We start from the raw sequence: 24,175 nt of genomic DNA, 5'->3' as shown, positions 1-24,175 counted from the left end.
GACTAACAGGTGCTTCCAAAAGCCCGCCCAGATCGCAGCGCAGTCGCAGTCTTATTGATCCACTCTTCCTCCCAGGACCGCCCAATCCGAATGGTCGGAATGCCGTAACGCGACGTTTCTGGGCCATTATAGATCATGACTTCCGATTCTCTGGGCCGTCTCGGGAGTAAAAACTACATTTCCCGGCATACACTCTTGTTTGGAGGGGCGGGGTGTGGGCGGAGAAAAGAGTGAGGGTGGGAAGAGGGGCGGAGCCTTGAGCTTTTCCCTTGCCCCTTCCCCCACGTGGCTGGAAGTGACTGCTGGGTCTCCCGGCGCTGAGCGCAGATTCCTCGTCAAGATGCCGAAGGGGAAGTCGGTGACCAGCGGCCGACGCCAGGAGCGGCGGGAGCAGAAGAGTCCTGGCGGTAAGGGGTAGGGAAGAACAGAAAAGACCCGGAGAAAGAAGGGAGAGATGGAGGTACCTCTAGTCCCTGCCCAGGCCCGGGACTCGCGCGCGAAGCTGCCTGGGAGTGGGGGTTGCACTAAGCGCGGGTTCCGCGGGGCGCCCTAGTGAAGGCAGTGGCGAAGGGCTTTCCCCGGCTCTGGGCTCGGTGTCCCGCGCGGTGGGCGTGTAGTGGCTGCCCCAGCACGGGCCCAGCATCGGGTGCTGCCCGGCTCTCCGTTGGCATTGGTCTGCGTCTCCAGCTCATTCAGCTTCCCAAACTTGGCGCCTCGTTTCTGATCCGTCCCAAGGGAGCACTGGGTCAGTTTCAACCACAGACCGCCGAGGTTTGCTGTGAGCCCGGTACTGCCCCTGGGGGTGCCTACAAAGGAGGCGCGTGCCTTTAACGGAGGGGCCGGGCTGGCTGGGTGGTGGGTGTAATGGACGCCGAGAGGGGGAATAAGCGCAAAGGAGCGAGCCGCTGCTATACCCCCGTTTTATTAATGAGGAAAACGAGGCAGGCAGAGGTGAAGTGAGTTGCCAAGGGTCGCACAGCTAGTAAGAGTCTGAGTCTGGGTTTGAACTCGGGTCTTCCTGACTTCAGGCCCAGCGCTCGATTCACTGCGCCACCTACCTGCCTCTAATCAAGGGATTTGGCGCTGGGGGACGTGAGTTCAGAGCTCATCTTCTGTTTTCTGTTTCTGCGAAAGGGAGAAGGGAATTAGAGTTTACAAACAATCAAGGGGTTTGGAATGTGAGGACATGGGTTCGGATCCCACCTCTGCCACTTAGTATCTCTTAAATGATTCAATCTCTCTGGATTTCGGTTTCCTCAAGTGTCAAATGAGGGGTTGGATTCCTTAAACTCTAATGGTCCTTCCAGGACAAGATTTTAGATATTAGAGAGGAAGAGAACAACGGAGACCCTCTATGTGCAAGGTAACATGACTTAGACAAGGATGCGCTAGAATTGGATATAGAGAATCTGGGCTTTGCTTGCTGCTTATTATGTGTCATTTTATCTTTCTTGGTGGACTTCAGTTTCTGTAAAATAAGGTTAAATTAAAGTAAGGTTCCTTCCGGTTCCACATCTTGTGATTTCATACTTCTTCTAATACTCTTGTTAGAGTTGAAAGAGAAAGTTTATAGGTCATTTAATCCAGCCCCTTCACCTACTTTTTAAAGAAATAGTGACGCGGGAGGTAACTTTCTTAGAAGGGGAACGAAAGAATACTGATAATTAAAAAAATCTATAAAAACTAAGTGTTTTATTTTTTACATCAATTTCATTCATACTCTTTTTTTCTCTTTCTCTGCCCATGGAGATGCCCCTTTTAACAAAGAATAAAAAAGGTTTAAAAAAAAGGTTCAGCAAAAACAAGAAATAAAACAATTATCTGACAGTATATACAGTATTTCACACCCATAGGCCCTTTTCTCTGTAAAGAAGGGAAGTGCAGTTTGGAATTAAAGCTGTTATTCAATGCTCAATTTAGTTTTTTTGTTCTTTCCATTTACATTGTTGTGGTCCTGTATAGAATTTTCTAGCTTGTGTTTACGTCATTTTATATGTCTTCTCATTTCTCTTAGAATTTTTCATATTACTTGTTTCTCATGGAGTAGTATTATTTCTTTGCATTCACTTTTTTCCAGTCGTTCTCCAAATTGGTCATCTTTCCTCAAGAGGGTTGCTTCTAATTGAATGTTGAAAACTATTTACATATATTTTGAAAATAAAAATCCATTATTTTTTAAAAGGGGTGCTTCTAAATATTTCCCAGATCATTTATACTTTTGGAAGCAGTTTTTTTCTATTCCTAATTGCATATGTTAACATATATTAAATTACTTGCTGTTTTGGGAGGGGAGGGAGAAAAAAGTTGAAACACAAAAGTTTTGCAAGGGTGAATGTTGAAAACTATTTACATATATTTTGAAAATAAAAAGCTATTTTTTTTTTAAAGGGGGTGCTTCTAAATATTTCCCATATCATTTAGATTTTTGGAAGTAGTTTTTTTCTATTCCTTTCACTTCTAACTTGAGTCATCGTTTGGTAGTAACAAATGTAAATAAAATCCTAGAAGCAACCATCAATAAGATTATACAAAGTTTATCAACCTTAGAAAAACTCTTTAGGGTCTTTCAGTCTGTTTTTCAGGTCATAATACTTATTTTCATACATTTGGGGTAGTGTAGATTTCATGCTTACAAAGATCACACTTTTATTCAACTATTCCTCAATCAGGGCAACCCCTTCTTTTTTATAAATGATGTAGTAGCAGCATGATTTGTTGTATAACAAATTTGGTTTGTGGTTTTCTATAGGTGTCATGTTTAATACTGGACTTGGCCAGCATATTTTGAAAAATCCTCTCATTGTCAATAGCATCATTGATAAGGTTTGTATAAATTGAGTTTTGTTGAAGACTGAGAAGGAAATCAAAGCTTTTTTCTTTAGAATGTGCCTTTTTAAAAAAAGTTATAGTGCATTATGTTTCATATGTTGTCTTCGATTCAACAAATGTGGTAGAGAACCTCCTGTGTACAAGGCACTGGAGGTATAGTGGCAAATAATACAACAGAATAATCCTTGCTATCAAGAAAGTGACATTTTAATGGGAACAACAACAATAACAACAACAAATATATACATATATATGTATATATATATATATACTGACAAGTCAATGTAAAATTTTTTTAAAGGACACAGCACTAACTGGAAAGAATTAGGAAAAGCTCTTTTGGTGTCTAAACTGACTTTTGAAGGAAGGTGATGATTTTGATATAGCAGAACAGAGAAAGTACACACAAGTGTAGGGTATTTGTATGACTATACAGAAACAGAAGATGGGATGTAGAGTTTGGGGACCTTTAATAGAGCTGTTTTGCTAGAATGTAGAGTTCATGAAGGAAATCAAGTAATTTGTGGGACTTTTGAAAGGTAGATTGAACCAGATCATGGAGGACTTTAAGGACTTAACTTGGGTAAGAGTTGTGATTTATCTTAGAGAGAATTGGGAGCCACTGAGGATTTTTGAGGACACTGACTTATGAAGATTCTTTTAGCAACTATGTGGAAGGTAGATTGTAGAGGAGTGAAAGAAAAAAAGGGAGATTACTTAGGAAACTATTGCAGTGAGTCAGATGAGGATTGATACTCCCAAATTCAGTAGTGGCTGTGTGAGTAGAAGGTAGAGCATTATGTAAAGATGTTATGTAAGGAATGGGCAAGATTTGGCAATGGGTTAGTTTAGGGGAAGAGGTGAAAATAAAGAGGAAAGCCAAGGATGATTGATTCTTAGTTTGTAATCTGAATGACTGGCATAGTGATATTGCCCTTACCAGAAATAGGGATGTATAGAGGGCAATTGATAATGAATTCTCTTTTGAAAATACTGAGTTTAAATGCTTGTGGGATAGCCAGGTGAAAATGTTCAGTGAACACTTGGCTATATGGGACCAGATTTTAGGAGGTTAATGGTTAACTATATAGATTTAACAGTCATTTCTATAGATGATATAGCAGATAAGCCCTCCAAAATTCACAGTTCACCTACCACAATAGCATGAAAGATTTGTTATCTGCTTTCTGTCACTTGTTTATTTTGATTCTCCTTTAAAAAGGGGTGTGTGCCAACACACCCTATGGTCCAACATAGGAGCTTCATTTACATGATTGTAATCATTATGTTGTGGGGTTTTTGACTTTGCTTTCTTTACTCTGCCTAACTGTATACTTATATGCCCTTAATCAATTAATAAACATTTATCCCCCTTAAAAAAAAAAATTCTTAAAAACATTTTGTTAAGCCATGCACTATGCATTCCTTAATGTAAGCTAAAATCCCCTCTACTTGACTGGGGTTATTTAGTTACTTGATAATTTAGTTTTGTATGATGTCATATGATAATATTTATATCTTTACCTGAAATAAAGTCCTAAGATCTTTGTGCTTGTTTTTAGGCTGCCTTAAGACCAACAGATGTGGTCTTAGAAGTTGGTCCTGGAACTGGAAACATGACTGTGAAACTACTAGAAAAAGTTAAAAAGGTCTGTTTTAAAATTTAGAAATATAAATTTTAAACATTTATTTTGATGTCTTACCTTTAAATTTAAACATTTTGGCAAATTAAAACAACTTGGTTTTCACTTTGTTCCCTGCAAAATGATAAAGATATTGTAAGTAGTTAAAGAAAATGTTAGTGTTAAGTTATGCATATTTGTGCATTGTTGGTAGATTTGCAAAGTGATCCAACTGCTCTGGATTTCAATTTGGTATGTTGTTTAAAAAACATCTCCATACTCTTTGATCCAATAATGAATAAAAAAGGCATTTATTAAAGACTTAAAAGTTTAAACATTTTGGCATTTAAAAGTACTATTTCAGCAAAGTGAATCATATTTTTCAGCTTTAAACAAGTCTAAAAATTTTAATTTTATGAATTACAATAATATTGGATTAACCTTGGCTCTAACTTTGGTGTTTTATCCTAACATGACCATGTTAGGGAAATATCCTAAATATCCTTATTCAGCAAAACTATTGCTACTTTGATTTCTTAATCTTAAGTTTCATATGGAAAGGATTTTCCTGAATAGTAAATAGATCCCCAGTTGAGGTGCAGTTTGAAATCACAGTTTTAGCTTTATCTGATATATATCTGAATTGTAATATTTTATCCAGTGGTGCTTTTCTGTTTCATACCTTTATCTTGAAAAGATTATCCCAAGGTCTTGGTTCTGAAAATAGACAAGTATAATATTTATATGTTTTTGCTTTTGGGAATATGTAAATATTGGCTATTCATATTGTCTCTGTCAAGAACATTAGCAGAAGAGAAATGTTGTACTTGTGTACTATCAATGAAAACTGATGCCAATTCACTTTGTTTTGAGCCAGATTAAACAATATAGTGTTTTTATGTTTTTGGTGAGATTTCATAAGAAAATAAATCTCCATTCTTGTAACTTTTTAAAATTTCATTTTCAGAAATTCCTTTTAAAAATTTTGAGTTCCAAATTCTCTCTCTCCTTGCAGTTCCTACCCCACCCACTGAAAAGGCAAGCTGTATGATACCAATTACTCATGTTTGTCATGTAAAACATTTCCACATTAAGCATATTGCAAAAAAAAAAAAAAAAAAAAAAAAGGCAAGAAAATAACAAAAAAAATACTACATTCTGTAACTCAGAGTTCATCAGTTCTCTATCTGAATGTGGATGGCATTTTTCATCAGGAGTACTTTGAAACTGTGAGTCATAATATTACTTAGAGTAACTAAGTCTTTCACAGTTGAACATTGTTACCATAGTGCTATTATTGGGTATAGGTTCTGCTCATTTCATTTTGCATCAATTCATATAAGTCTTCCCAGGTTTTTCTGAAGTCATCATCCTCTTCCTTTTTTATTGCACAGTATTATTCCATCTCAATTGCATACCACAACTTGTTTAGCCATTCCCCAACTGATAGACATCCCTTCAGTTTCCAGTTATTTATTACTACAGATAGTTCCTTTTTCTTTTTCTTTGGTTTGTTTGCTATATAGACTGAATAGTGGTATTTCTGGATTGAAGGTATGCACAGTTATATAGCTCTTTGGAAATAGTTATTATTCTTCAGAATGATTGGTGTTCACAACTCCACCAAGCATTCATTAGTATCCCTATTTTTCTACATCCCCTCTATCATTTATAATTTTCCTTTTCTGACCTGTTAGCCTGTCTTATAGGTATGAGGTAGTATGTAAGAGTTGTTTTAATTTTCATTTCTCTGCCTTTTTTAGTGATTTAGAGAATTTTTTCATAGCTTTGATTTCTGGTTCTGAAAACTGCCTGAGTAAATCCTGTATTTTTAAGGATACTTTTAAGGTACTTTTTAGAAGAAAAAGGGAAGGATTAGAGTACAATGTATTTGAATTAAAAAGTTGTTAGAATGTTTCATCATTTTTACTGTTGAAATAATAAATTTTAATGATCAAGTTATGTTTAACCAAATATTTTTATCATTTCTCAATTCCAGGTAGTTGCTTGTGAACTTGACCCAAGGCTCGTAGCTGAACTTCACAAAAGAGTTCAGGGAACGTGAGTATAAATAATACTATTAATAGTTTTGTCTTTCAAAATCATGTTTGTGTAATAAAAAGAAATTTTTTTTTTTTGTCCAATTGGCAGGCCTCAGGCAAGCAAACTTCAAGTAATGGTTGGTGATGTGTTGAAAACCGACTTACCATTCTTTGATGCATGTGTGGCCAATTTGCCTTATCAGGTATAGTACAGTAACAGACAAATCACAATTAAAGATTGTTTTATTAGCATTCCCTAGAATCACATCATTACTCTCTTTTGCAGATCTCTTCCCCATTTGTCTTCAAGCTGTTACTTCATAGACCATTTTTTAGGTATGTCAGAAAAATGTCTACAGCATTTCCGAAAGACTGGTTGCTTCTATTTGATTTATTTTCAATGAATTCCTTCCCAAAATGTCAGGTTAATGCTGTTGAAGTTAGTGAAAGTATGTAAATGTCCTTCTATTTTCCATCCTTTCTATTCCATTCCTCCTACCTTAGCTCAGGACCCCATTTCCTCATACTTGAACTATCATAGTAACCTCCTAATTGATTTTCCCCATTTTTTCCCAGTAATATAGAGTGACTGAACTAATTACTTAATGCACAGCTTGGAGAAAACCATTCATCAATTCAAAATTCTTCCGGGTCTCTCCAATGTCTCTTGATAATAAAAATAAGTATTTAGTATGGAAGCTTCTTTTTTTTTTTTTTTTTTCATTTTTAAATTTAATTTAATTTTAATAATTATAACTTTTTATTGACAGAACCCATGCCTGGGTCATTTTTTACAACATTATCCCTTGCACTCACAGTTCTGTTCTGACTTTTCCCCTCCCTCTCCACCCCTCCCCCAGATGGCAAGCAGTCCTATACATGTTAAATATGTCACAGTATATCTTAGATACAATATATATGTACAGAACCTAACAGTTCTCTTGTTGCACAGGAAGAGTTGGATTCAGAAGGTAAAAATAACCCGGGAAGAAAAACAAAAATCCAAACATTTTACACTTATTTCCTAGTGTTCTTTCTTTGGGTGTAGCTGCTTCTGTCCATCATTGATCAATTGAAACTGAATTAGATCTCTTTGTCAAAGATATCCACTTCCATCAGAATACATCCTCATACAGTATCGTTGTTGAAGTATATAATGATCTTCTGGTTCTGCTCATTTCCCTCAGCATCAGTTCATGTAAGTCTCTCCAACCCTCTCTGTATTCCTCCTGCTGGCCATTTCTTACAGAACAATAATATTAGTATGGAAGCTTCTTAAGAGGAGGTTGTTTGCTTTTTTTGTGTCTGTATCCCCAACTTCTTATATTGTACTACTTATATAGAAGTGAGATTGGCCTTTCCAGTATGATGCAAAACAACTTTTCATTCTTCTTTACCATTGGCTCCTTATACACAGCTTACATTTTACCCACATTAGATTATCTATAAAGGTCCAGCTCAGATGCTATCTCTTTCATGAAGCTTTCCCTTTTCTGAACTCTCACTTTTCCTGAGCTGAAGAAATGTCATAGTAACTCAATATGTAAAACCAATTTTTTTTCCCATTACAACATAACAAATTTACATTAAAAAAGTGCCCCTTATTTTGAGGTATGTGTATGTTTTTCTGTAGTCTTAAGTGTTATTCTTAGAATAAAATTCAGGAGCAAGAGTCTTTTTTTCTTATTTTTTTCTTCTTCATTGGCCAATATAATTTGAGAGGCACCATGGACAGTGCAACAGGCGAGGACTGAGGAGAACCTGGGTTTCTGTCCCTCCTTTGATATTAACTGTAACTTTGGGCAATCCACTTAACCTCTGTTAAGCTTCTGAGCGTTGGGTTGCTTTTAAATGAGAGGGCTAGGCTAGATGGTATCTTTGCTCTAAACTTGTGCTACTAACAACTTTTCCAGTTGGGTTCAGATGCTAGATATTTTAGAAATTTGTTCCTTTTAAAACTAAGTCAATTACATTTAGAAGATGTTTATATTTTCTTAGTTGAGGGTTGATCACATATATTTAGACAGACACTTGTGTCAGCATTTACTCATTCCTAAAACTAAAACTAACGCACCAAGTTTTGCTTTTAGTGGGAATTATTCTAAGTCTTTTTACTTCCTTTCACACTTTAGAGGGAGTGAGGTTTTTCTTGCTTTGAAATTCACTTCTGAATGTCCCTCATTATTCTAATTTGGCCTTTGTCAGATATTTAGCAAAATCAAAGACTGAATGGAACTTTTTTATTTTTAAAAAAATAATTGTTTTGGTATCTTTTATTTTTACGTTATTTATATTTCCCAGGGCATCTCTTGCCTTTCTTCCTCACAAAGCATCATTTCTTAAAACAAAAAATATAAGAGGGAAAAAAATTAGCAAAACTCACCAACATATAAAAAGTCTTGGTATTTACAATAATCTCTCACGTCTTCACATACACGAATGAGCTTCTTACTCATTTACATATTTTGGGGTCAAGTTTGGTCATTATGTCACAGCATTCTGTTTCCTTTGTGGTATTCTTGGTGGTCTTTCTGTTTGTTTACATTGTAGGGTGGGGGGAGTGGAAGGGAATAAGCTAAGAATTTATATATGCTTACTATGTGCTAGTTACTGTGCAAAGAGGTTTTTACAAATACTCATTTGATCTTCATAACCACCTAGTGAGGTAGGTGCTATTTTGATCTCCATTTTACGGTTGAGGAAATTAGGGCAAACAGAGGTTAAGTGATGTGCCCAAGGACAGCTAGTCAGTGTCTGAGGCTGAATTTGAACTCATGTTGCAGATTTCAGTTGTTATAGAAAGAATATTACTTTCTTATAGCATAGTAATACACTATTCTATTCATGTACCATACCTTATTTAGTCATTCTAGGCATTCACTGGGGAACTTTATGTGATTATTACTTGGCAGTTCTTTTGAGAACTATTGGTATCCTTTGACCACTTAAGGTGAATGGCTTTTGATCTTTTTTATTAGTTGTCTGTGTGTGTGTGTGTATGGGAATCTCAGATCTTTATCTTCAGTTTCTTCCCATCTGCTGGCTTCTTCTCTGCTGCTGCCTACAACCAGAGTACCTTCACTTCTTTTCTTCTCTCTCTCTTTCTAGGTCTTCCCAATCTAGTTCCTACCCTCATAATTCAGCTAAAATTCTTGACAACTTAATTGCTAAATCCTCATCCTTCTAGCCCTCTCTGTAGCACTTGGCAGATTGATCATGTCTCTCTAAATACTCTCTCCTCTATAGATTTTCATTACACTGCTTCCTCCTGGTTCTTCTCATACTCATCTGATCTTTGCCGGATCTTCATCCCTGCCATAACTTTCTAATTGTGGATTTCCTCCTAGGCTTTAAACTAACTCTATTTTCTTTTCCCTCTATTCTAGGGATGTCCTTGAACTTTTAAATAAATAAACATATATATAGTCATTTTTAATATATTTAGTTTCTTTTGTAATTCTTTGTTTTTATTTACACATTAAAAAATATTATTTTGAGAAGATGTTAATATAGTTTCGCCAGAATGCCAAAAGAGTAAGTGATACAGAAAATGTTAAGAACTCCAGTTCTATATTCCTTTGCTTGGTAATCTTATTAGCTTCCTTGGGTTGAATTATCAGTTCTATGAATATGGTTATCAGATTTATAGATCCTGCTTTGGTTTCTTTCCTGCCCTCTAACCCTGAATCGCCAAATGCCTTTTAGACATCTGAAACGGGATGTTCTGTAGTCTTCTCAAAAACTCTGTCCTAAACAGAAATCAAGAATTACCTCCAAGGATCAATTATATTTGTTTTGGCATTTAAATTTCTTTATAATTTGTCTTCTTATCTTACCTTTCCATTTTTCTGACAGGCAATTAGGTAGCACAATGGATAAAGTTCCAGGGCTAGAGTTAGAAAGACCTAACATTAAATCTCTCTCTCTCTCTCTCTTTTTTTTTTTTTAGGGTAAATTATTTATGGCTGTAAACCTGTATAATTTTTGCCTTCTGGGATATTTTGTTCTAAGTTTTCTGTTCCTTTTTAGCAGTGGCTAAATTATATGTGATTCTGGCTGCTCAACATTTGAATTTTTTTTCTTTTTGATTACTTTGTTTTTTTTTTTTTCTTTGCTTAGAAGCTCTAGATTTTGACTTTGATGTTCCTGAGATTTTTCATTTTGAGGTTGTATCTGGTGAATTCTTTTTCCGCTTTGCCCTCTGGTTTCTTCTAAAAAATTTTGAAATACTACATTTATATTCTTTTTTTTTCTTGGTTATGTTTTTCAAGTAGTCTAATGATAATTTTTTTTCTCTTCAGTTTTTTTCCTAGGTCAGTTGTTTTTGCTATAACATAATTTTTGTTTAGTCTCTTAACATCCAACATTTTTTGTTATCCCATGGAATCATTGGCTTCCATTTGGTCCATTCTGATTTTCAGAAAATTTATTGCCAAATTGCTAATTTCCTTTCCAATTATATAATTTTTTATTCATTATTTTTTCCTCAAGCATTCTCACTTTATTTATAAAAATATTTTTAACTCTTTTAAATTTTTAAAAATTTTTTTTGTGCTGAGGTCCTTAGGGTTAAGTGACTTGCCCAGGTCACACAGCTAGAAATAGGTGTTAAGTGTCTGAGGCTGGATTTGAACTCAGGTCCTCCTGACTTCAGGGCTGGTGCTCTATCCATTGGAACAATGAGATACCCCAACTATTTTTAAAAACAACAATAACAGAAATTTTCATATCTTCAGGAATCTGATTGGATTTATGTCTAACCTATGTTTATTTCTGAGGTTTTGTGTGTAGATTATTTGGAGTCATTCTTTTCTGGGATTGTATCTTGAGCTTTTTTGCTACCATAGAAACTCTTTACTGCTGAGATTTTTGTACTGTTTGCTTGTTCTTCTAGCCTATTTAGTACTTGATGTTAGGGCCAAGCTTTGTATGCTTCTAGAGGGAAGTGTGGCCTTTTTACTTCTTTCTTGGAATATTGTGTGATGTTATTGCAGGTCCTTCACTTTAAAGCATAGGTATCAACTTCACCAAAAGGCCTTTCCTAATTTGTATGTTGACCTTTTCTTTTTTGTCTTTGAATCTCTAGTGCCAGCAGAATGTCTTGCATATAATAAATGAACATTTTATCGAGTACTATTGTTATGGTCATGTGTTCTTAATGAAAAGTGAACGTTTTCCTTTCCATTTGTTTTCTTCTCAGGTGTGCTGTACTTATGTTCCAGAGAGAATTTGCTCTCCGTTTGGTTGCAAAACCAGGAGACAAATTGTACTGCAGACTTTCCATTAATACCCAATTACTAGCACGAGTAGATCATCTGATGAAAGTAAGTGAAATGTAATCCATAGAGAAAATTAGCTTGATCCTTTCATCCAAAGTTGAGCTTCTCAGTACAGTGATTTTAGTCACTAAATCAGAAAAATAAATAAACAAAATGAAACCTGATTCTCATTTTGTGATGAACAGATTGGGAAGAATAACTTCAGACCTCCACCAAAAGTTGAGTCAAGTGTGGTAAGGATAGAACCTAAGAACCCACCACCACCCATCAATTTCCAGGTAAGGTTAAAACAAAGCCAGACCATTAGGCTGCACAAGAGTGTAGGGCCATCATTCAGAAGAAGGAAATTATAAGCAGTGACCAGGCCTGGTAACATTAGGAGTTGTGTGCCACTAGTGCTCAGTAGGAAATTCAGGAGATTTTTACCTTTTTGTTGGGACCACATTAATTTTGAAGATTATTTCTGAACAACTGCTCCTTTCTATTTGACTTGGTCTTTTGGTATTATACATTTGTATTTCAATCATTATTCGCTTGGGGGACATAATAAGGGTTTTTTTCATGGAGACAGTATCGTAAACTGACAACTTTTTGATGTGTAAAAACAATATCAATCTGTTTCAGGAGTGGGATGGTCTAGTGAGGATAACATTTGTGCGGAAAAACAAAACTCTGTCTGCAGCATTTAAGTAAGTCCCCCCTAATTAGTGTTACTAATTATGTGATATAAACAGCTACTTTACAGTATACAGGTCCAGACATTATTAAGCTTTTAAAATCACAATGGCTAATATAGCACCAACATGTTTCTGTAGCAAGCCTTATGTGTTAGCTTGAATTGAAGTAATAAATTTGAGGAGGATACTGGGATTTCTTGAAGTATTTCAGGTTGTAGGCAAACCATAACACAGCCCTGCAGCCACATCCTGCAGTTTGGGACTTTTGCAGGAGCAGTTACAAATCTGCATGGCAGCGGGGCTGTGGGGAAGCCTCTAATTTGTACAGAGAAGGGCTCAGCCTGGGGGCAATAGAACTTCCCCAGCAGGACTGTGCTTCCTGGGGCAGAAACACATCCAGTCCCTGCAGGGCCACTCACTGCTCAGCTGCTAATAGCCCCAGCCCCAGGGTGGGATTTGGCTTGGGATAGTGAAACTCACTGATCAGCATCTAGCCCCAGGGCAATCATTATCCCATACAGCAGGGGTTCTTTGCAGGGCACTTTCCCAGCTCTGCCCTCAGACCTGACTTACTTCTGGGTGGGGAACTCTTTCCCAGAGCACTCCAGTACCTTCCATCTTTCTGTAGTCAGCTGGCAGGACAGCTACCCATCCATATACCTATCACTGCTCTGCAGAGGAAGCTGGTAACCTTCTGGCCCTGAAGGCAGACGCTACAGGCTTTAAAAAATGAGTAACGATTGATAGTTTCTATACAGAAAGAGAGCAGCTTTTCAACCCTGAAAAGACTAATAGCAGACAGACTCCAGACAATTGTTGATCCCCAATACAAAAGGCTCTCCTAGAAGAGACTATTAAAAACCTTAAAAGAGAACTAGAAGAAAAAATGGGGAAAGGAAAGAGAAGTTATGCAAGAGAGCAACAGCTTCCAATGTGAATTGGAAAAGGTAAACTTCCAAGAAGTGCAGGGACACAGAATTTGTGAATTGGAAAAAGAAAATCACTCACTAAAAAAAAAATTAGTGAAATGGAAAAAAACTCCATAGAGCAAAACAACTCATTTAAAAACTCAATTGGACATATACAAAAAGAAATAAAAAAAATCTAATGAAGAAAATAACTCACTAAAAATCAGAACTGAACAAATAGAAATGACTGATTCATTGAGACATCAAAATCAGTCAAGCAAAACCAAAAAAATGAAAGATTGGAAGTATTTCAGGTTGGGCCTTGCTTGGGGAGAGGGCCAGTGGTGGAGGCAGTGGCCTTCCCTTTCCCTATTCCCCTCCTTTCAGGCTTGAGCAGTGTAGTGCCCCGAACATGGGTCCTCTCTGCCATGCCCCCCCAAAACAGGCTCAGGCTAGGGGCAGCAAAAAAGAGCAGAAAAAAGAGGGAGAAAATCATTGAGGTCAAAACTTTTGGTTTGAAAAATAAGAAAGGAGCAAAGCAACAGTTCATCAAGGCTGTAACTCATTAAGTTAAATTTGGTCAACAAAATCCAGGACAAGCTGCCAAAATGAAGATGATAAAAAATTGAAGAAAGATGACAAGAAGAAAGAACTTCAGGAGCTAAATGAACTATTCAAACCAGTATTTGCTGCTCAGAAAAAAAATAAAGATACAGATCCCAAATCAGTACTATGTGCATTTTTCAAACAAGGGCAAAAGAGATAAATGTAAGTTCTCCCACGATTCATCTCTGGGAAGAAAATGTGAAAAACAAAGTTTATATAGATGCAAGAGATAAAGAATACCATGGATAATTGGGATGAGAAAAAGCTAGAAGTGGTGAATAAGTAGCATGGCAAGGCAGAAGAGAAAAAACCAAAAACTCAAATCGTGTGCAAGCATTTTCTTGATGATATTTTTTTAGTTTGTTTTCACAACAAATATGCCTGCTTTTGGATTTGCCCTGGGGGTGGTGATAATTATATATATATATATATATCACCATGTTCTTCCTCGTGGTTTTGTATTAAAAAAAGATAAAAAGAAGATGCAATTTCATTAGAAGATTTAATAAAAAGAGATATTCTCCCTTAGGATCACTTTAGAATCTTTTTTTGCATGGGAAAAAAAAGGAAAAGACAAAAAAAGATTGCTAAGCTTGAACAAGATATGGAAAGAAAAAAATAAACTTTAAAGCAGAAAAAACACTGATCAGTGGTCATGAAATGTTTGAATTTTGTCCTGAGCTGGTTAATGATGATGATAAAGAAGCAAATGATATCTAGTATATTCAAGGAACAGGTGGTAATGAGGTTGAAGATCTGGTAAGGGTAAATGATATAGATTTGGGCCAGTATATTCCAAAGGCCGTGGATGAGATTGATCTTACTTTGGCTACTCTTGAAAGATTCAGTACACATATTTCAGTAGAGAAGGTTGGAAATAATTGAGTGAAGCTTCAAAAGCTGAGGAAGAAAATGGAGAACAAAGTGATTTGAAAGAAAATGAAGAACAGGAAGATGGAGGTATTGGTGCTGTTCCTGTTGAAAACCTTTTTACTGGAAAGGATTTGGATGAACTAGAAGAATTAAACATAATTGATCTAGAGGAATGACAACAAGCAAGTCAGATGAAAAACATTTTCAGCTTAGCATAAACTGAAATTGACTACATTAATTTTTTCTCCTGTCTAGAATTCTTAAATAGGATGCTTATGGTTTCTAACACTGATTTTGAGAGGACACCCTTGCCTTCAAACAAACAAAAGAATATTCATCCTTATTACCTCTAGTCTGTCTTGACTACACCTCATAAGTTCAGAGTAGGTCAAAAAAAATCTGAAATATAATGGTCATTACCAAAGATTTTGTAAATAATTGAAGTAGGAAATATAACTGCTTTTCTACAACTTAAGAGTTTCATTGAGCAAGTTCAACATACATATTGAAAATATCCCTCATTTAAGCTGCATCTTTTTAATGAGTGATTTGATTTCATTAGTATTTATATATTAAAAAAATAAAAGACTGCCTAAAATAAGAGCACTGTACTTCATAAGTAGACTACTTATGCAGTGTTGGGTTTCTTAGGATAATTAATCAGATGGACATTAAAGATTCAAGTTCTTTAAACTGACAGCATCATCTATATACATACTACAGATATATATGTATATTGTGTTTGTGTAGGTTTTAAATGGTAAGTCCATCCTTTTATGCTAGGAGATGGGGTAGCATATTTTCTACTGATTCTCTGCAATCATAACTGGAGATTGTATCCATCAGCATCCTTTAGCCTTTCAAAGTTCTTTGTTTTCACAATATTCTTATCATATACACAGTTCTCCTGGTTCTACTAAATTCACCCTTTATCAGTTTGTACAGTTTGTACCCAGGTTTCACAAAACCACAAGACAAGGGTACTTTTAAGCCTTGTTTCCTTTTTATTTCTTTTAGTCCCTTTGTTATGGAGGCAGCTGCCATGCAGCACAAAGATCAGTGGATTTGGAGTTAGACCTGGGCTTGAGTCATAGATCATGTCATACAGCTAGTAGCAGTTACAATTTCTTTTGAGGTTCAATTTCATCGCCTATAAAATGGGTTTAATAATTTCACTAGCTACCTCACTAGGATTTTGTGAGGGACCACAAATCAAATAATAGATGTAGAATATGACAGTGTGGGACAACAGAAAGGACACGGGGTTTATTCTTAAAAGACCTGGGTACAAATTCTAACTGTGCCTCTTAGCTTGGATAAGTCACTGCTTTTCCACTGAACTTTTGCAAAATTAGGATGTTGAATTAAATATTCTCTAAGATGCCTTCCAACTCTCAATCCTTTGATGAGTAGTGAATATTTTGCAAATCATAAAGTGCTATAAAAATGGTTATTATTAATGTGTGAAATATGACCAGTTTAGTATTTTCATTAATTTAAATATGAAACATTTAAATTTTATGAAAGCATAACATTCATCTTTCACTAAACATAAATATATTGAAAGGAATCTTCTGAAACTCAAATTTGGCAGTTCTGTTAATAAAATTTTATATCGCCATAGGTCGAGTGCAGTGCAACAGCTTTTGGAAAAAAATTATCGAATTCATTGTTCAGTCCACAATATTGTAAGTAGAAAATATTCCCTCAAAGGTTATAGATCCTCTTCTGTGATGCCTTTTTTTCTTCAAGCAAATTCTTCATCAAATGTAACAAAGCATTATAATGTCTATATTGTAAACATTTTAATTCTGGTTCTGGTAGATTGATGCAACTATATGTAATTTCTGTTTGTGAGCAATGTTTTTATCTAGAATTTATAAATTATTTCCATTTTGAAGATAAGAACATGAGGACAATAAATATGTTCTTAAAGGTGTAATTAGGTCTTTTGGAATGGGAGGAGGTCACCTAATTATAACAAAGAATCAGAAAATTTGATTTGGGAGGGACCTTATTGCTTCTCTATACAACCTATATATTCAAAAGATTCATTTTATCTGTATTAATTACAATCTTTTTCCATATTATCACACATAAACTAAAAGTCATTTTTATTACTTGCATGAACCCCCCCAAAAAAGAGTCAAAGTAGCTGCATTGCAAGATATTGTGTTCATTTATTCTGCATCCTGTGTTGATAGGCAATACCAGAAGATTTCAGCATTGCAGATAAAATACAGAACATCCTAACGGGTACAGATTTTAGTGACAAACGGGCCCGTTCCATGGACATTGATGACTTCATTAGGTAATTACATTTTAATTTTTCTAAATGATTTAAATACATTTACATTTCTGTACTCTTGACACCTTCAGATGCTGTATTTAAAGGCCATTGGATAAGAGCAACACAGAGGGGCTACTTGGAAAACCTGTTGCATAGGACTTGTGTTGCATGAAATAGTATTTGGTGTAGTAGATGGAGGCTGGCTAGCCCCAGCACAAAAGATTTTATTCAAAAACCAGTAATGAGAAACAGAGACAGTAGATAACCTCTGAGTTAAGGGGAAATTTTAACTGACTTTTATTCGTAGCTTTTTCAGTATTCCTTTAGGAGCCTGTCTGCTTAATAAACTTATCAGCCGGAGGAGTGCTAAAGTAGCAGCTATTGATTTACATTTCCTTAGCTGAGGTATAGGAATCTGATCCCACAGAATAGACTTTTGTGTGCTTTCTTTCTGTCCTGGTGCTAACCATAGCCAGGAAACCGAGCATGAAAAGGTGGCAGCCACTGTAGTATCTATATATGGCTGATCATTGTGGCTGCTCATCTAGTCACAACTAGATCGTGAGGCTAAGTGAAATAATTATTTGGGTAATTCTAACGGTAATATTTTCCCCGAATCAGCCATGCTTGTGTTTGGGAGAATTATGCCCTTCAGCAGCCCAGTAATTGTCTTAATTCTCTGTTTGACTTGGCTTTGTTGATAAAATACAAATGGTTTGCTGTCAGTCAAATGGTACACACATTTAAGTTTCTTGATTTGATACTGTGGAATTAGATGTTAATTCTAGAAACTTATCTAGCAAGGTATAGTTGCATCTTTTAGTATTCATTTCATTCTCCTCACAAGAAGTTAAAAAAAAAAACCTTATGGGCAACTAGAGACCCACATTATACGTGCCCTAATAAGAGCTGGCATTTATTTACTTACATAGCACTTTGAAGGTATACAAACCACTAGACATTCCCATTGGATTTTCCTAACAGTCCTATGAGTTAAGTACTACAGGTATTATCCCTAGGTGGGAGATAAAGTAGGTTTATAGGAATGAAATGTCTTGGTCATACCTAGAAAGTAGTGAATGCAAATTAAACCTAATGTTCTCTTTCCATTATAACATCCTTCTTTGCCAGATACAACTTCCTATTCTTCCTAATTAAGAGGTATAGCATGAAAATGGAGGCTTTAAGTAGCTATTTGTCATCTACCTCTTAGATTGGGAGCCCCTCAATAGCAAAGATTCTATTTTGTCTCTCTGTGTATCTCCAGGCACATGTTGACTAATCTCAGCCAGCTTTTGTCTTTTTTAAAAATTCTACCCTAAAGTTTTGTGAAGGGCAAATGTGGTGCAATGATAACCAAAAAAAATCTTTAATAGGGTTACAGAGATAAACATGACTCTACAAGCCCTTGTGAAACCATGGGAAATTCCTGGTTTTCCATTTCTATCTGTATCTGTACATTAAGAACTTTCCCTCCACTTAATTCCAATAGGCAGCACAAAACCTTCCATTATATGGGATGGCCTTCCACATCATATTGGGTTCTTGCTTTGGGAAGCTGATAAATAAATTGTACTCGATTTGCAATTACAATGGCGTTTTCAATGTGAATTCTGCCTAGGTGACCTTGGGCAAAGAGACATTAAACCTTCCATCTCTATTTTCTCATCTGCAAAGTAAAAAGTTGCAATACCCTCTGATACTTTCAATTCTAAATTCATGATACTATGGGACACTAGGGATTAAGAGCTCTTCAACTTAACTACAAAATGTAAGCCTCAATAGACTAAACTCAGTGATTAGAAATGAATGGCAGCCTAATAAGTTTTTAGCAGTCACAGTTGAATGCAGAGAGCATTCCCCCCTTTTTGTTTTCAGTTCTGAAGTGATTTCATCTGGGAATTAAGTACTGGTATGGGAATTTCTTCCTTCATGCAAATCAGCAATTCACTTGTAACTTTTGAAATCTTAGTTGACTAGGGCCCTGAAAATTTGCCCATAGCCACACAGATAAAAAAATAAGTCAAAAGGGATTAATTGAACCCGAGTTCTTCTTGGCCTCAGGTGTATTTTTATATCGAATTTATTATAATGGATTGTCAAGGGTTTTTTAGTACTGATTTTTAAAAATCAAATATTGCTTAAACTAAGTGAACTGTTAGGAACTTAAGACTTTGTTCTTCCACGCACAAAATTTTAATCAGTATAGGCCTTTTGGGGTTATTACCTACTTTTTCATGTTCATCTTTTTTTTTTTTCCAGACTGCTACATGTGTTCAATGCAGAAGGCATCCATTTTTCTTAGGCTGACTAAAAAGAGGATACTCTGAACTTTACAAGAAACTGTAATTTTACTTTCTTGGATTATTGATAAAATGAAGATGGTGAACCTCTATTTTTCACAAAGATAACCACCAAACACCTTGCAGATTTTATAACTAAAACTCACCTCTCAACCTAATGTAAATTTTTTTTTTAAGGGCAAATTTGTTCTGTTTTTTTTTTTTTTTTTTTTTTTTTTTTTTTTTTTTTTTTTTTTTTTTTTTTTAAAGGATTCAGTCTTTATGTAACTTTGGGCATGGAGTGGCCAAGTCATTGACCTTCCAGATCAAATACAATTCTTTCCAAAAGTTAACAGCCGCAATTACGCACAAACACCACATGAATCTTTTCACTTCTACCTGTTCACGTTCTAAAACATCTCTTATTTATTGTGGTAATTATATTTTTAGGAGCCGTTTCTTTTTTGTTTACTTATTGGAATAGATGAGCTGTCTTTTAAATATAAGATAAGCTTTTCTATTTTCTTTATCCAGTCTTCTCCCATTTATTTAATATTCATCTTTCTTGTCATGAACTTTTCTTTTTCATTTATTCATCTGCATCTATCTGTCCTTCTTACCTTCTTGAGCTTAGTTTAGTTTCCCTTCCCATTGCAGTAGGTAGAGTGGCATATTGAGAGAAATTTGGATCCTGGGATTAATTCTCAGTTTATCTCTGATATTGCAACACCCATGTGACAACTTCAGGCAAGATATTTCATTTTCTGGACCTCAAATTTCCTCATGGTCAAATGAGGGAGTTAAGATTAGAAGATCTATAAGCTCTTTCCCAGATATGACACTTGCTGACTAACCAGAAGTCTCACTGGTAGGATTATCAATCACCTCACAAAAATTATATGCTCCAATGATTTGGGTGTATCTTTTATATACATATAAATAACAAAGAAAATAAAACTCTACAAGTTTTCCTTGGCTTTGTTTTTTTGTTTAACATTCAAAGAGAAGTACTATAAAATTATCTTACAACTAGGAAAGACAATTACTCAATTAAAAAAAATTCTGTAAAGACAATTTCAAAGGATTAGGACTGAACCTGCTGTGATTTCATTAATATAGGAAATTATTGAATGAGGAAAATCTCTTGCAGTTTTAAACAATTTACAGTGCTGAGGACCATTAGTTTAGTGGCCTTAATGTAAAACTGCATTAAAGTGGATCATTGTTTATAACACAGAAAATAAATAAATCTAAAATTCAGACTTTTTCACTTTTTAATATCTTGCTTTAATGGAATCCCAAAATGTTATGTACTTTATGTACAGTGTAGCAAAGTTTGGTCCCCTTACTTCCAACTGTCTTGAATCGTCAACATTTATGGTGTCCAGATTTAAATCTGCTTTTATCAGACTATTGCTTGGCTAGCCACGAGACATTAACTGCGCCTTTATGTTGGCAATATTTGTTAATTTTTACTGTTCTAAATTATAAACTGCATTAAAATAAGGACTTTTTGTATGCCAGTTCTCAATCTTAATGTTCACATCGGTAGTAATAGATCCATACTTCAATTGTGATATGCTTTTAAAAACTTATTTTAAATGTCAGGAACCCCATACTTTAAAATCATACTTAACTCTTGTGCATGTTATGTAAACTCAAGTTTGCTTCAAGCAAGATTTCTCCAGTTAAGCAATCTAATCTTATCACTAACTCAAAAAAGTTGAATTAGAAATTAGCCCTTTTATAAGTGACTAGTTTAGGTATATTTGACAGGGTGGAAGGAATACTGAATGTGGAATCATATCTGGGTTTTCAAATCCCACTTGTTATTAGCTATGTGAACATGGGCAAGCTCTTATTCTCTTATTTCAGGTCTGAGCACAATGTATGTAGGCTACTTACTACCCTCCCCACTTGGAAGTATCCATTAGCAAATAAGCCACCCAAATGAACCACATTTCCTGCCTAACCTTCCCTTGGTCTCATTTAATTGCTTATATAAATAAAATGCTATGAAAAGCTGAATGAATTATTAAACACAGGTTAAATTAGGTATAGATGGCATAGGTTTTCTTAACTGTTCTGAAATTATTTTGAATCTTGAGAAGAAAGCCTGTCAATAATTGTGCCATATTAAATTTCTCTAAGTTAAAAAATCTTTTTCCATGCAAAATTCTTATCTCCACTAAACACCAAGCTATAAATTAGATCAATCTTAATCAGTTTTGAATTAAGACAGTTCCCTTTTTCTTTGTCATTTAGGTAATGGGCAACTATCTTAATGCTGTAATTAGTTTAAAAATGATTTATTAATACTAGTAACTTTTCCAGAACAGAGTGTGCTAATTTTATTCCAAGCATTTCTCAGCTCTATACTCCTTTTTACACGTACCCGATTCCAAAATGGAGAAATTCACATTATTTTTACAAGGAATTTCATAGAAGTAAATTCCCATCTCTAAATATTATTCCATAGCTTAATTTATTAAACACACTGAAAATCTACATTTGTATTTTTATGTTTACAGTCCAGGGAGTTTTTCCACTATGATACAATAAGAGCTTCCCACAGCCTTCCTTCCTATGGGGGTTGCAAATACTGAAATGGCAAATCTGGCTCATTTAGCTCTCTACTCATTGCTTTCTCTTTTGCTGCTCAGGATTAAATGAGCTAACAGTTTCCCAAAGTAAATTTAAAATACGATTTCCTAAGGAGAGTTGGTTAATCTACTTTTTGGACAGGAACACAGAGAACTCCTAGAGAGCTATAATTCTTCACCCAATAAAACATTTACATGAAATGGCAAACCTTCTTCCTTTGAAGATTAATCTGCAAAAAAAAAAAAAAAAAAAGTGCTGTCATCTAAAAAGTGCAGGATATTCTCACCCTATTTTTGGTGAGAATGAAATTTAATGACACTGATCACAAAATAGGTGTTGGAAGGAGCTACTAAGTGCATGTGTTCTTCACAGCACAGCTGCCTCACTTTTTAGCTGATTTCACTGTACAAGGAAAATATGCAATGGCTACTTTGCCTTAAAGCAACCATACAACTCCACAAAACTATCTGTAGACCATAGTTATTAAACACATGCATCAAAAGCCACTTTTTTTTTTTTTTAACAATATATTATTGAAAAGGGTACTTGTCTAGATTGTTAGTTGTACCATTTAAGTAATGGCACCCCATTTGTATGGATCAGAATTGCACTATTATTCTCATTAATATCACACTGGCACACACATTGCTTATCTGTATTACCCTAAGATACAACTTTTCTCAGTATTTTGTTACCTTTTATTTTACATTAACTAATTTGTATATTTGTTCTTTACAAATAAAATGCTAAAAACAACAATTAAAAAAAAAAAAAAACCCAAAATTGAAACCACGTTTTATGTTATTTGAAGTCAATTCCAGATCATTTTCTTTTTACACATTTAAGATGGAATGACTCAGTGGCTCTGTCCACTGTCACAGATTTTTGTTCCATTTAGTGATATGGCACATCCTCCAAAATCAACTAATCACACACACAAAAAAGTTGCACACACATTAAAAATATACGCACGATAAAGGTAATTTACACTGACAAATAAGGAATGTCATTTATTAAGGCTGTGCTTCTTAAAGAGGAAATTTAGGGTCAATAGCCTTAATCAAGGCACAGAGCTGGAAGAGGTGAGCACAGCTGTCTCTAGGAGAGGACAAGATATGTACAATCACTGATGAGGTATGCATGCACGCAAACACAATTTAAAACTGCTCAGTTGGTCTTTGTAGGAAAATTGAACAGGTGAAATGCTGTGCCTTTTTTTTTTTTTTTAAACAAAAGGCCACAGAGTCTTACTTCATTATCCAAAAAAAAAAAAAAAAAAAAAAAAAATGGCAAGGATCTCCAAATGTAAGCTCCACAATTTGAGTAAATGAAACATTAAACAAAATGCTTCACAAATCCCAATCTTGTTTGATTTTGCCTCCTGGACTAGAAAGCATTTTGTAGACAAAGGAGTGTTTCACACAATTGAAATGTCATTCTGGTGAAGAATAGGACATTTCCACAGACACTTTAAAAAAAAGTTTTTTAAATGTTCAAATGGCCTTTGTAGCCAAAGCAATTTGTTAAAGAGTATGGAGAGCTCTGGGGATTCTTTAACAGCAAGTGCCCATTTTAAAGGGCTCGGGGTCTCTTCGGATTGATCTGCTTGCTTGCCAGTTCTTCTTCTTGTAGAGCTGCACGAAAAGATTTCACTTTATCTTGAAAAAAGAAAAGAACAAAATAATAAATATTTCATTCCATGTTTAGAAAATACACTGAACTGTGTTTTACATGGGCAGCTGGCCAATAAAAATAAAAGGTCTAAAACAAAACTGATGGATACATGCTGTCTGCATGTCTAATGCAGCATAACCAAGACTAAAATGTAAGTGTAATATATTTAACAATACAAATGAAAATACAATGAAATATAGACATTACAATTTAAAAATTAAGTCAATATGTGGGCCTGCCAGGATCCTTACTGGCTTCTTGTTTCAATTTGAGTTTGATACCACTGGTATAATATTCCAAACTTTAATTTTTAAACAACAGACTTCTCTCACCTAATCTTTGCATATACTTCCCCCCACCCCATTTCCTACTCTCATTGACAAGCTATATAGTGAACAAATGGCACTGACAACATAAAATAAACATAAACCAAATATAAATATTTACTGTCCAAATAATCAATGACTTAAGAATTGAAATTGTTTTTTA

General features: G+C 35.2%; 2 protein-coding genes and 1 pseudogene across 8 annotated transcripts in view; 2 read left to right on the top strand and 1 right to left on the bottom strand.

Annotated features, from left to right (window-relative positions):
- The first annotated feature begins 259 nt into the window (after window positions 1-259).
- Window positions 260-20,451, top strand: DIMT1 (DIMT1 rRNA methyltransferase and ribosome maturation factor). 3 transcript variants are annotated; one of them, XM_031965442.1, is made up of 12 exons: window positions 260-407; window positions 2,750-2,823; window positions 4,392-4,478; window positions 6,451-6,512; window positions 6,603-6,696; window positions 6,780-6,829; window positions 11,694-11,817; window positions 11,958-12,050; window positions 12,397-12,461; window positions 16,461-16,524; window positions 17,041-17,147; window positions 19,389-20,451. In XM_031965442.1, the coding sequence occupies exons 1-12, from the start codon at window positions 341-343 to the stop codon at window positions 19,429-19,431; spliced, it is 930 nt and encodes a 309-aa protein (XP_031821302.1). In that variant the 5' UTR covers window positions 260-340; the 3' UTR covers window positions 19,432-20,451. The 3 variants fall into 3 exon arrangements, with proteins under 3 accessions (XP_031821302.1, XP_031821318.1, XP_031821309.1); XM_031965449.1 differs by having other exon boundaries at window positions 374-460; XM_031965458.1 differs by lacking the exon at window positions 2,750-2,823 and having other exon boundaries at window positions 350-407.
- LOC100918857 lies at window positions 13,582-16,451 on the top strand (annotated as a pseudogene).
- Window positions 20,452-21,580: 1,129 nt separating the features above from the next.
- The window catches only part of KIF2A (kinesin family member 2A), a 97,472-nt gene continuing 94,877 nt past the window's right edge, over window positions 21,581-24,175 (bottom strand). For 2 of the 5 annotated variants that reach the window (XM_031965425.1, XM_031965433.1), the window contains exon 20: window positions 23,352-23,670. In XM_031965425.1, coding sequence (XP_031821285.1) covers window positions 23,585-23,670 — 86 coding nt within the window. In that variant the 3' untranslated portion in view covers window positions 23,352-23,584. Of the gene's footprint in view, window positions 23,671-24,175 lie in introns of all 5 variants that reach the window. The other 3 variants (XM_031965408.1, XM_031965413.1, XM_031965422.1) reach the window with 3 other exon arrangements.

Source organism: Sarcophilus harrisii, chromosome 1 (genome assembly GCF_902635505.1).
Source record: "Sarcophilus harrisii chromosome 1, mSarHar1.11, whole genome shotgun sequence".
Classification (NCBI taxonomy): Eukaryota; Metazoa; Chordata; class Mammalia; order Dasyuromorphia; family Dasyuridae; genus Sarcophilus; species Sarcophilus harrisii.
This window is presented reverse-complemented; position numbering and strand designations above follow the sequence as displayed.

What these genes read in the sequence shown, in the direction of transcription:
- DIMT1 (XM_031965442.1), top strand. Translation starts at nt 341, where the DNA reads ATGCCGAAGGGGAAGTCGGTGACCAGCGGCCGACGCCAGGAGCGGCGG. An exon ending in GGAGCAGAAGAGTCCTGGCG is followed by an intron (nt 408 to 2,749) that starts GTAAGGGGTAGG and finishes GGTTTTCTATAG; the next exon opens with GTGTCATGTTTAATACTGGA. An exon ending in CTTCATAGACCATTTTTTAG is followed by an intron (nt 6,830 to 11,693) that starts GTATGTCAGAAA and finishes TTTTCTTCTCAG; the next exon opens with GTGTGCTGTACTTATGTTCC.